Genomic DNA, 12970 nt, shown 5'->3' with positions numbered 1-12970 from the left:
CCGCCACGGAGCCATTTGAACTGAAAACACCATCATTTACTCAAAATGCTGTAATGGAATCCCAACTGGAAGCTTGTGCTTCGTACGTTTTTGCCTTTTTAAAAATCCATTATTTTTTCCCATGCAATTTTTTTTTTAATATTTTTAACTTTTTTTTTTTTGTAAAAAACATATATTTGTGTGTGTGTGGTGGAGTAATTAGGTTTATTTGTTTATTTACTTTTTTTAGAGGAGATGCTGGGGATGGAACCCAGGACCTCTTGCATGCTAAGCATGCACTCCAGCCCTTCGAGCTATACCCTCCCCCTCCTATGCAAATATAAAGAATCCTTAATTTCAGCCTTTTCTCCTGCAGGCATCCGTGGGAGGGGGCTGAATGACCATCACGATTACCTGCTGCAAAGAATGACAACATCGTTTCAAACGATGTGTCATTAAGCACGAGGGTGTAAATCTGCCCAAGTGTGTGACAATGACCCACGATTTCCCGTTCTCCACCCTTTGAAAGGGACTCCTGTGAAATGGGCTCTGCGAGTTTCAACAGGACGTCACCCCAGCCGGGCAGCCAGTCCTCCCGCTGTCCTCTGCCCAAATCCAGGGCCCGGGGCTAGGATGCAGACTCCCCAGGAACGGGGACTCCTCTCAGTCATTCCTCTCTTAGCTTTGCCGTCTGTGTGCAGCCGTCTGCACAAACCTTAATAAAGGATCTTCTAAACCCACTGCTTCCACCCCTCAAAGCCGTGCACTGACTGCCTGAGAAGCCCCACGCTCTCCAGTGAAAATGTCTCAGCTGCCTGAACCCCACTCATCTCGGGGCTCCTCCTGGGCTCCTCGGCGCCACACAAAGTCCTCCTGCCCGTCACACGGAGGTGCTCCCGGAGGCCCTCTGGTCCCCACGCCAGTCTGCACACAGCTCCATCTTCCAAGTGACCTCACTCACCCCCGCGGCGTCCACCTCTGTCTCAGCAGAGACGTGGTCCCATCCTGCCCTCTGGTCACCACGCTGCCTGTAGCCCCCACACCCCAGCGCCACCCCTGCCTGGTAAAGGACACCTGCTCCCACCTGTGGGCAACCCACCCTGGTTAATGGGGCCCAGCCCACAGACCTGCACATCCCCCAGTCCATCTGGGAGCATTTGGGGACCAGGCCAGGACTCAGGGTGCAGCCACGCAAGAGGACAAACTGGCTTTAGAAAGCCAAAGACTTTCCACCTTGGCTCCTCCCCGGAGAAGCGCATCACTGAGAGCTGTGACACAGGGAACAAACGGGCACCCACGCCCCCTGCCCTGCCCCTCCAGGGCCTCGGGAGCTCCAGGCGCCAGCCCAGCCATGGGAGCCCCCCTCGGGCTGGAGGAGAGGGCATCGGAGCGAGCACCGCGGTCAAGGAAGGGGTGTGCAGCTTGGAACTTTTGGGGGATTCCCCCCAGAGCAATCTTGGGGTCACACTCAGTGGTCCCTCTGAGAGTCCAGCTCCATCCAAGCAGGGCGGGACCCCCACGGACACAGCTTCCCACGCTGCGCCTCCTGCGTCACGGGACCCCACTGCAAAAGCCGCCACTGATAATTCGATTTCAAGCCCCAAACGGGGGGATTAACTGTGAAGCGAGGCTGCGCTTCCACACTGTGTCCCCGCCCAGAGGTGCCTGATCGGGCTCCCGCCTTGGGAGGGGGGCTGCGTTCGGCTGGGACCAGCAGGAGGAGTGACACGAGGTGTAGGCTGGTCAGATGGCCCGAGAAGACGGGGCTCGGGGCGCTCAGGGACGTTCCCTGCTTTTTTCAGGTGGGTCAGTGCCGTGAAGGCTGGTCAGAACCCAGGCCCCGGCCTCCAGGCATGTCAGCACCACTCGTAAGGGCTCTGGTGTCAGGTGAAGGACCAGCGTGGGCGCATCACCCAGACCCCGGATGGCCAGGATCCTCCGTGGGCCCACGCTGCCCGCAGAGTGAAGACAAGGTCCCAGATGCCCGGCCCCGTGCCCTGAGCCTCGGACACCAGAGAAGGCTGCTAAACTCAGCCACGGAGCACACGTACGAGGGCTGCGGAAGTTCGAGAAGTTCACGGTCCATGGAAGCAAGGGTGGGGGCTGGAGATACTACGGCTCCTCTAACCCCGTGGGGGCCTTGTCCCTGTCTGCACGGACCCCCTCTATTTCTTCATCCATGCCGACTCACCACCCTAGGAAAAATCGGCTGTCACGTCTGTTTCCAGAGAAACACAAAAACTTCACACGTGTGCTTCTGGAACTTGGAACAGGACATGCGAAATGGCACTTGGCACCCGGGGTAAGGCTGAGCCTTGGGAAGCACCTGCTGAGTGGTCCCAAAGCGTTAAACACCCTTCCGTTCTGCGCTGTGGGCAGTAAACGCCAGGGGAGCAAGAGGTCGGGAAGGGAGGTGATGAAAAGGAGGGGAAATGAGGTGGGAAAGGGAGGGGGGCAAGACGGAGACACCCCACAACCCCCGTACCAAGGACTGTGGACCCCAACTCCCCAGCCCCCCTTCAGCCCCTTGGCCCGGGGGTCCCTCTGTTAGGGGCTTGTTCAAACATCGCCACGTTGAAGCCCTCACCCGCGGGCCTCAGGATGTGACTGTACTTGGTGACAGCACCTTGAAAGATGTAACGAAGGTAAAATGACATCTTTACAGGGGCCCTAATCCCATATACGACTGGTGTCCTTCTAAGAGAAGGGGACAGGAACAGATCACAAGACGAGACAGAGACACATCCTGAGAGGACACAGGGAGGAGACGGCCGTCTACACACGAAGAGATGCCGCTGAAGAAACCAGCCCTGCCGACAGCTTGATGTTAGACTTCTGCCCCCCAGGATTGGGAGGAAATCCACATCTGTTGTCAAGCTGCCCAGAAGGTGCTATTTCTTACAGGGCAGCGCTGACTGATACACTCTCCAGTACCCGCCATCCGCCCTGGGGTGAAGGATCCAGCAGGTGCGTTGGCTGGAAGACGACTCCAGCCTCAACCCTCTAAGGAAGACCTGGGACCCACTGACAGCATGGTAAGAACCCCACACCCGGGCTGGCGCATTTCCACAATGCCCACTGCAGGTGAAGCCCTGCCCCGGACCAACGTGAGACAGTGTGTCCCCATCGCCGAGCTACGGGGGCAGCCCCTGGGGATCCCCCAGCCCCACCAGCTCAGCTCAGAGAGCAAAGAAGAGAGCAAAGACAGGGCGGGGAGGGGAGGCAACAGAGCAGGAGGGGGCTCCCCGCAGAAACCCTGGAAGAAACGGCCTATTGTGACCCGACGCCTTTACTGACCTCCCCTTAATCAGTAGTTAACAGACCAGACGGGTCTCCTGCAAAGAAAAGCCCCGGCCACCGGTGCAGGTCACACAAGGCTTACCGGCTGGAGGCTCGCCCAGGCTCTGCGTGTCTGGCGGCCGCCCGGCTGGACTGGGAGGACCCAGGTAAGGAGCAGCGGCTGGTCACGGTCAAGGTCACGGGCCCGCCGCTCCCCGCAGCCCCGTCCTCGGGCTCAGCATGGCGTGCAAGTCCAAGGCTGGAAAGGCAAAGAAAGAGGCCGTCACTGAACGCACTGAACTCGCACCGACATCGACTTCACACTCTGCACCCTGGGAGAACGTTTTTTAAGAGACACACAGAATATTGTTTTTCAAGGAGATCCTTTCAAAGATGAGACCCTGGAAGAAGTCCACAAGAGGCATGTCTGGAGTCACCACGTCACCTGACCGCAGGGACAAACACCTGCGGACACCAGAGGAGCCCTGGGAAGTCACGGGCTCCCAGCTCACTGCCCGTCGGCTTCCCGCCCGGGGCGGGTAAGGAACAGGCCTCTTCAAGGCCAAGGTCACCCACAAGGCAGGCTGCGAGCGCTGATCAACGCCCACGTTCCTCCCAGGGTCCTGCCTGGCCGCCGCCCTCAGCCCAGCCCACGGGGACCACCGCCATCCCGCATCCCAGACCGGGTTCCGGTGTCCGGTGCCCCGTGCCGCGAGCTCCTCCACGTGGCCCCTGCGTGTCCCCTGGGAGGGAGGGAGAGCAGGTGACCTGCCCGTCGAATCCCGGCCACTGCCTTTGGCTCATTTATCCAGCTCCCATTCCTGAGGGCCGAGGCGCTGTGTGAGGCGTGGAGGACAGGGTGGGGACCGAGACAAACACCGGCCCTGCCGGAGTGAGTGTTGAGTCCCCCAGACAACTGTGTCCCTCACCCTGGCCCCTCCGCAACGCAGGGGACAGAAAGCCCGCCTCCCTGAGGATTTTAACACACGGCACTGGAACGCCACGGAATCTTCCTCCGTCTAAATGAGATGCACTCGGGCCAGGACTCGGCGGGGAGGTCAGCCCAGACCAGCGACGAGCATCTTTATCAGCCTGTGTCCCCAGCTCCGAAATCGGCACGAAGCTACACCTCCCTCCGGGACGTCTGTGAGGATGCAGTGAGCTAATGCAGGGACAGACTCGGCGTCCCACCCAGGAAATGATCGACAAGTATACAGTTATCCCCAACTACGGCACGCCCAACAGCTCTCCGACCGTTGGACGCTGAACGCGTCGGCCGCCAGCAAGCTGTGACGCCTGCGATGCGTGGAGGGCACGCTGGTCTTTTGGGATCAAAAGGGAGACACCTGGCGTGTGATCAGCTGTCTGCTCAAGGCTGAGCATGAGCTGCACGCATGCAGGCGTTTTATTAAAGGTGCCTGCTCTCACCCTCAAAGGTTTGTAAGTCTGGGAAGCATGATAAGGTATATGTCGAGTGGAATATCTCTGAATTCTGGTTAAAAAAAAAGTTAAAAAACTCAAGGTAAAAAAAAAAAAAAAAAAGGTGACCCAAATAATGGGCTGGAATGTCACGTCAGGAAGTGAACCTGGGGTCACGGGATGGCAGCTGAAGCCTGTGGGTCACCTGTAACCCTCAGACGCTAAGACGTGTCCCCTCTTCCCCGGAGAACTTCATCTTCTCCTGGATTCCAATCCAAACGCCCCAGGACCACTTCTAAATACATTGTTCATGCACCTGCCTTCAAATTTCCAACACGTGCCTGGCAGATTGGCATTTTTTTTTTGCAATGGGCAAAATAAATTTACCTATAATGAAGCAAAGACGACCTAAGAATTACCTGTCAGACTGCTCACCGCTTCAACCATTCTGGGCTATTTTTTAAGAAAGTGGATGCTGAATTTCACATCGACATTACACTGATAAAACAGAGATCATAAGATTTTTGAACTTGAACTGATGAACTGAAATGTTCCCAAGACCCAGGATCTCCAGGACCGACCAACAGACACGAGGCAGACAAACCTCTAGGCTCTGTTTCCAGGGGCCCCACCCAGAGCCCCCATCCCCACCTCCCTGGACCCCGGCGACGCCCCACAGGCTCCCCGCGCCGACCTGGCCGGCGGCGCGCACGCCCACAGGGGAAACGGCGCCCTCTCGTCCCCAGTCGCCCATCCGGCAAAGTCACACTCCTCACCCAGCTTCACGGCCAGACACGACACACACGTCAAATCTTAAAGAATATACGAACTTGGGCAAAAAAATAAATAAATAAATGCCTTAACTTACTTCCAAAGGGTTCCAGAAACAAAGAAACTCTTGGTTGCGCTTTTGCGTCTCTGGTATCTTCCAGAAATTCCTAAGTTAACGTCAAGTTTTCCTTCAGCCCAACTTTCCCCAACCAAATATTTAGAGTCATAACAGTGACAATTTAGACCCTCAACAAACCGGAGCGCTCGTGAGGGGAACGTCCAGCCCGTTTGGAATGAGGTCTGGGGCTTCTTAAAAGAGGACAGAATATCCTTAATCCAAAAAAAAAATTTTTTTTTAATTAAGTTTTGTGAGAAGGTGCTTGTGAAGACGAAGTGAGAAACACACGAATGAAACGGGATGGAAGACGAGGCCAAGCTTTTTAAGCAATTTTAACACTTCTGAATGCTGCTGCTGGCGCCGGCCGACAGCTTAAAGGAGAAGGGACAGTGGACGCCATAGCGTCACCCGCCCCTCACTGCCCTCGCGTGCACCCGGACGGGGCCACGGAGGCTTGCGTGGTCGAGACGGCAGAACTGAGAACCAAGGACGCCGGAACAGGAGGAAGTTACAACGGGGACATTCCCACCCAAACGCCAACACCAGGAAGGGCCCTCCGTGGGGGCCTGTCCACCAGGCGACACTCGGGGCTCCACCCACAGGGATGGAGGGCGCGGCCCAGGACAGGGTACTCACATCTCAGGAAGAGTGTCCCACCTGTGCGCCGTCACGGAAACCGGTAAAACGTAACCAGAACGTGTGAACGAGCCCAGAGCACACCTGGGTCTCATTTTCAGGGGCAACCAGGTGTCCCTGCCAGTCCTCACCACGGGGCTTCCGGGCGACACCAAGCCAGCCTGAGCAAAAGCGGGTTGTCCAAAGGACGCCTGTGCAAGACCATACGGACGGCCACACGGTGAGATGGAAGCGCATCCTCTTCCAAAGGGGCAGAACGCTTCCCTCCAAATCTAGCCCAGAATCTGCAGAGCAGAGGGACAGGACACCTGCAGACACACAGATGCGGTAACTGACCAGAAAACGGGCGGAGAGCACCCTCTCTCCAGAGCGGACACCCATACATGCACGTGTTAGTTCAGTCCTAAGAACAGCCCTAAAAGATCCATGATTTGAGAGAGAGAAATTATTTGGGAGAGATTAAACACCTGGATGGATGGAAATATGCTAAGTTCCTGGGCGGGGGAGGGTGTAGCTCAGGAGCGCATGCCTAGCGTGCACAAGGTCCTGGGTTCAATCCCCAGTCCCTCCATCAAATAAAAAAAAATAATAATTATTATAAATAAGTAAATAAACCCAATGACCTTCCCCCCACCAAAAAAAAAGAAATATGCCAAGTTCCTAAATGGGAAGATCAACCAGCACAAAGATGTCGATTCTCTTATAAAAGCAATTCATTTACAAATTAAAATTGGTTTTGCAAACGAAATGCACGACCGACCTGGATTCCTTAAAACTGACAGAAAAAGCGGGAAGACTTGTCGATCCGAGAGCGTCACGGGAGAATTACTCACTTCACGTCGTAAGACATACAGCAAAAGCGATTCAGACAGTGCGGTAACGGCCAGGGATACAGGCTAGCGTTCAGCAGGAAGAGCGGGGTCTGCAAATGTGAATGTGAGTGTCTCACGGTAGCACCATGTGTTACACGGACTATCCTAGCAGGAGTGTGTCTGCATCTTCAAACGCCTGCAACCTGGCACAACCAGGGTCCGTGGGACTGGAATCCCTGGGCACCCCCCCCCTTTCTTGACTCTCCCACCAATGCCACCCAAGATGAAGGTGACAACCGCGGCAAAGACCGGATGGCAAAGACCGTCACCCTTCCCTCACCTCTTAGACATCAGACATCCCACCAAATGCTCTCTTCCGGAGGCTGTTGGAGGTTGAAAGCAGTAAAGGCATGTGAGAGACAAGACACAAACATCAGTGGTTCTTGATGAAGAATAACTAAATACCGTCAATTCTTGAGGGAGAATCATGGTCCCATTTTACAGATGGAAAAACCAAGGCCGGGAAACGGAAAAGCACCTGCTTAGGTCACTCAGCTTTTCTGTTTTTTTTCAATCACACTGTTTGGAACACGGTTTATCTTTCTCTTTTAGAGAGAAAAATAGCCAAAATAAAGAGCCTGAAATTCAAAGCAAAAAAAGATCGAGGGAGGATTCCCGCTTGCAGAAATTCAGATTTCAGTGTGGGGTCTTAAATAAGGAACCGTCTTCACCTGGTAACTGGCACCTGTCAGACACCTCCCGCAGGAGGAAGACGCACCAGAAACCTCCCCGTTAAATGAGGGCCAGGCAGCCCGGGATTACACGGTTAGCCACAACTGTTTTGAGAGCCTAGACAACACGGTGGGACAAGGAACAGAACCGAAGTGTAAATGTTGACCAGGAAAAGATCAGCCGGCGTTATGCGCAGACGGGTGGAGCTCCCAGAGTCCGCACGTCTCAGCCCTTCGGTATGCGGGCTCCAAGCCTGCAGAACAAACCTGCCTCCACGCTGGGTCTGTTTCTTTTACTTTAACCTTTGTATCTGTTTTCCCTACAAGTTAAGAATGTTGCCTCGAGCCTGAAATAGACAGGAGAGCCCATTCTCCAGGCTCTGACCTTTAAGGGTGTAACGCTTTCCCATTCATTAAAAGATAACAAGTTGCAGAATAGAAAATGACATTTGTTTTGTTGGAGGTTTGCAGGGGCACCATGACCTGACCCCTGGGGACAGCTGCAGGAACAAAGGATTCCTGCACGGAGAGGTTTGCAACAGCCAACCACACCCCGTCTCCTTTTAATATAAAAGGAGCCTGAATTCTAACCTGGGGAAGATGGTTCTCTGGGACACTGGTCCACCATCTTCTTGGTCTGCTGGCTTTCTGAATAAAGTCACTATTCTCTGTCCCAACACCTTGTCTCTCGATTTATTGGGGAAAACAAAACTTTTGGTGAGGAACCTGAAAGAAACTGGCAGGAGGCGTGAAGGGGAGCCAAGCCCTTCCCTCCCGTCAGTGAGCGGTGAGGCCGGTACCACCCCAATGAATAGCCCAGTCTTCCAGGGTCTCCGTCTGCAGGTCCCCAGACAGCAAGCAGACACGGAGGCCTGGAGAGCCCATCTGGACGAAGCAAATGACAATGTAAGGATGAGAAAAAAGACCAAGGATTCCTAGCTATTGCTGCTCAGTTAGACTCAGGCAAGTCCTGCTCCTGATGGATATAAACACGCCATAAACATGACGAAACGCCCTAAGATGAACTATGGAAAAAGAGGACGGTCTTCCTAAGCAAGATTCTTAACCCAGAGGCCAGGGAGGAAAAATCAACTCCTTTACAGCAGAAGGCCCTCTGAATAAAATCAAAAGACACGCCGACAGCCTTGGGAGCAACTGCTCTCAGCACAGGCAGCAAAATGCATTCAGTAAATCTCTTGTTTATTAAAACAAGAAAGGATGAGTGGCCCGGCGTAAAAACAGCGAAAAGACGGAAGCAAACAATTGGCCAAACACACGTGCGAAACCCACTCAACTTCACAGGTAACCACGGGAACACAAACTACAACGGCCACAAGTGAGCCATACATTTTGACTCATCAGACTGCCGACAATTTTAAAAACCAGGATGGGCCCCGAGGGCTCGGCATGGCCTGGGAGGCAGGGCTCCCCTAAGCTGGCGGCGGGGTACCCTGAACGCACTCTGGGCGGCCATCTGGGCAAACACGTCCCACACTTCATCCTTCGGGGCAGGAATCCCACGTCTCGTAACTCATGCTCGTGCACCAGGCGACTACTGCCACGATCTGCAGCCCAGGAAAGCTGGAGGTGACCCAAATCCACCTGCCTGACACCATCGGCTCACAGCAGCGGCCCCCAGCAGGTACGCATGGGAGGACCCAGGGGTCCGGCTCCAGCCCCCGTTTCTCTCACCCCTCCCTCCCGTGCAACCCACCAGGCCAGTCAAGTTTGGCTGCAGAAGTATGTGCAACCATCCACTATTTCCATCTCAGCTGCCAACACCAGGCCACCACTCTCATCTGCCCCGGGACCATCTCCCACCACCTGTACCCTCTCCCCTTCTCAGGCCAGCAGTGGGTTTCCGATGCACCCCAGTGCCCACCCACAGCCACCAGTCCCTATCCAGGGGATCCTGTCCCTTCCTCGGGCTCCCAGGGAGCGGCTGACCCAAGACCGATCCTGCCTGCTGGCCTCCTCCAAGTCCTGACGCTCCCCACCCTGGTGGCCTTTGCATGTTCTATGTCCTCTCTCAGGGACGCCCCCACCTTTCTTCCTCCTCCCCTTGCAACCGAGTCCCCCTAAAGCCGAGTTCCCCAGCCGAGTTTATCATTAACCTCTCCATCCAAAACCTTATTTCCTTTCTTACCCTGAACCTGTTCCCCTCAAAATTGAGGAATATCAAAGAAAAAGGGGGGAATGAAACCGAGCAGGACCCTCTGGGGCCTTCCCGGGTACAAAAGCCCCTCTGTGTCCCCATCTCTTGTTTGTACAGAAAGGCTTTAGTCTCCTAGGCCTTTTCTGAGTTCCCAAGGGCAGGCTCAAGCTCGTACTAATTGGGGAAGTGAGGGAACACAGAGACAGAGCAGAAGCAGTTGAGCAAGAAAAGTAATGAAAGCTCAAACAAGTCAACAGTAAGACAGAGTCCCAGTTCCTCCGTGGACAAGGGACATACATGGCAATCAGATGCATATCTCTGAGTGGTTCTGCAGGAACTGAGACCCCCACTCAGGTGAAGGAGGGTGACAATCAGATGCATATCTCTGAGTGGTTCTGCAGGAACTGAGACCCCCACCCAGGTGAAGGAGGGTGACAATCAGATGCGTATCTCTGAGTGGTTCTGCAGGAACTGAGACCCCCAACCAGGTGAAGGAGGGTGACAATCAGATGCGTATCTCTGAGTGGTTCTGCAGGAACTGAGACCCCCAACCAGGTGAAGGAGGGTGACCATAAGCACAGGGACCCCAGACTGATTGGAACCCAAAGGCTGATGATGAAAATCCGTTACCTCACCACCAGCCAATCAGAAGAACGTCCACGAGCTGCAACCCTCCCCCCAGATGTTACCTTTAAATCCCCTTCCCTGAGAGCCATCTGGGAGCTCCGGTCTTTTGAGCCTGAGCTGCCCACTCTCCTTGCCGGGCGCCTGCAATAAACACTGTGCTCTCCTTCACCACAACCCGGAGTCAGCAGATCAGCTTTGCTGTGCACGGGCACGAGTTCAGTTCAGCAACAGCCTCCTGACATTCCATCCACCCTGTCCGGGCCCCAAGCAGCAGCCCCTCCAGCCTGCACCCCCACCCCCATAAGCCTGGTCTTACAGTGCAAGGATTCTCGGGGCTGGTAGGCGGCCGGCAGGAAGAGGCCCCGTGGACGTGTGTCTGTGGGAGGCAGCCGCAGACACGCCGGCCTGGCTCAGCCCCAGGGAGCTGCCGGCCTCCACTTCTCAAGTGTGAACCAGAATGAAACAGTCCCGGCCTCACGCAAGGACTGTGTGGTGCAGGTCCCACAAAGGGCCTCCCCCAGAACTGGCGGGAGGCGGCACCTGACCAGCGCGGGCAACTAAGATAAGAGAGCTGAGGACCAAGGCCACGCTCGTGTGAAAGAGGGTGCGTGAGAAACGAGCACTGTGTGCACCTCCGTGATGGGGCAGGACCCTTATGAGAGGCCAGGTGTAATGCACAATGTGATTAATGCGTGCAAAGTTGCTTATGTCATATATGAAAGTTGCTGAGAGTAAATCCTAAGAGTTCTCGACATAAGGAAAAATATTTCTCTTTTGCCTTTAAAATTCTGCATCTATAGGACATGTGGATGTTCACTAAACACACTGTAGGCATCATTTCATGATGGACGTAAGTCAAATTATTATGCCGAACACCTTAAAGGGACACAGAGCTGTATGTCTGTTATATCTCAATAAAACTGGAAGGGGGAAAATAAATAAAAGACCAGAGAGCTAGCGTGTACTCCGTATGCACCACGGGTGGACACAGGGAGAAGGTGGTGTGTGCAAAGCAAGAGGTGCCCTCGCCAGACATCGAATCTGCCAGGACTTGACCTTGGGCGTCCCGGATCCGGCAGCGTGGGAAGTGAGTCAGAGCAGCCCCGGCAGATTCGACCAGGGTGGACGCCCTGACTGTGCCCCGCAGCGGGAGCCGCTCAGGAAGGGAGAGGAAGACCCATGTGCTGGTCCCTACCCTGCAGATGTGAACGACCCGCACCCTGGCACCGGCCCCCCCACCCCGGTCCCTGCTCCTCGACGGACAGGCTCTCCTCTGGGCTCCGGGTCACTCAAGAGGGACATCCAGGCTCTGGGGCCTCTTCCCAGAAATCAGAATGTTCTGGGCTGGCACACGAGCTGGTCTTTGGTCCTCGTGGTCCATGTCCACTCGTCCCACCGAGAGTCACAGAGTCACAGGGTTTCCCTCACGCTGGCCCTGCCAGTCAGCGTACGCCCTGAAGTGTCCCCTGGGGCTGAGGAATGCTTCTTCCACGGTCCTATCAAGGTACATCTCAATCCCACCCACCAGCGAGCCCCCCACGACGGGGCCTGACCCGCCGGCTCCGGACCCCTCGTCTCCGTGGTCACAACGTGACCCTGGGCAGGGCGGAACCCCGACACCCACTGCACCTCTCTGTCCTCCCGCAGCCACTGTTCAGCTCCCCGGTCCCACCCCACCCGATGTCCCTGACCACCTGCCCGGGACTCGGGACACGGGCCAAGTGAGCAGCAGAAACCCCGGGGCACCCTCTGCACCTCGGGTTCCTCCTCTGTGCAAGGAGAGCCCCAGCCTCCCTGCTTCCCAGGTCAGGGTGCGGAGTGGGAGCTCATTTGGGTAAAAAAAATTCACAGCCGGCATCTCATTCTCCATCTCCCTGTGATGCGCGCGATTAAAGCTATCACAACGGGCTAACTTCACACAGTCTCTGGGAAAGGTTCCTAAAGTTCATCTCCATCTTTTTAGAATCCTATTGTAATGCACAGCCGTGATGCAAAGTGCTCAGGAAAGGTCAGAGCCATCACTCCGCAGGAGCCTTCACGGTGGGGGAAGGCGGTGTCCAGATCTGAGCGGGAATCTTTCCTTTCAACCCAAACCGCCTGCTTGAGCAACCGGAACAGTTCTCTCTGCAGATGGACACCATGTAGTCCTCACGCCCTCGCCCTCCCCTCCACACCTCCCTCGCTCACTGGTTCTCGACACCCCCTGGGTCTACCCTAAGGCTTGCGTGCTTCACCTGGATGGGATAACAATTAAAAATAAAGATCTGGTCCTGTCCCAGGTCCTGGGGCACAGCTCCTAAACCTCTCAGGTTCTCCAGATTGAGTACCTTTTGTATGTTAATGAGGTGACAGGGGGCGGGGGGCTGGTCACCAGAAAGGCCAAGACCGAATTACAGGGCTGGAACTTGCAGCCTCATCCATGACCTCCAGGGAGGGGAAGGGG

General features: G+C 55.4%; 1 protein-coding gene across 4 annotated transcripts in view; it reads right to left on the bottom strand.

Annotated features, from left to right (window-relative positions):
- The window catches only part of GRB10 (growth factor receptor bound protein 10), a 116705-nt gene that overhangs the window by 89287 nt on the left and 14448 nt on the right, over nt 1-12970 (bottom strand). For all 4 annotated transcript variants that reach the window (XM_064482346.1, XM_064482345.1, XM_031444999.2 and 1 more), the window contains exon 2: nt 3362-3517. Coding sequence is in view for 1 of the 4 variants with exons in the window: in XM_031444999.2 (XP_031300859.1) it covers nt 3362-3517 (156 nt within the window). In the remaining 3 variants the exon portion in view is untranslated. The remainder of the gene's footprint in view (nt 1-3361; nt 3518-12970) is intronic.

The sequence above is a fragment of the Camelus dromedarius genome, chromosome 35, assembly GCF_036321535.1.
Source record: "Camelus dromedarius isolate mCamDro1 chromosome 35, mCamDro1.pat, whole genome shotgun sequence".
NCBI classification, from domain to species: domain Eukaryota; kingdom Metazoa; phylum Chordata; class Mammalia; order Artiodactyla; family Camelidae; genus Camelus; species Camelus dromedarius.
The sequence above is the reverse complement of the archived record's forward strand: the minus strand, read 5'-3'. Positions and strand labels throughout refer to the sequence as shown.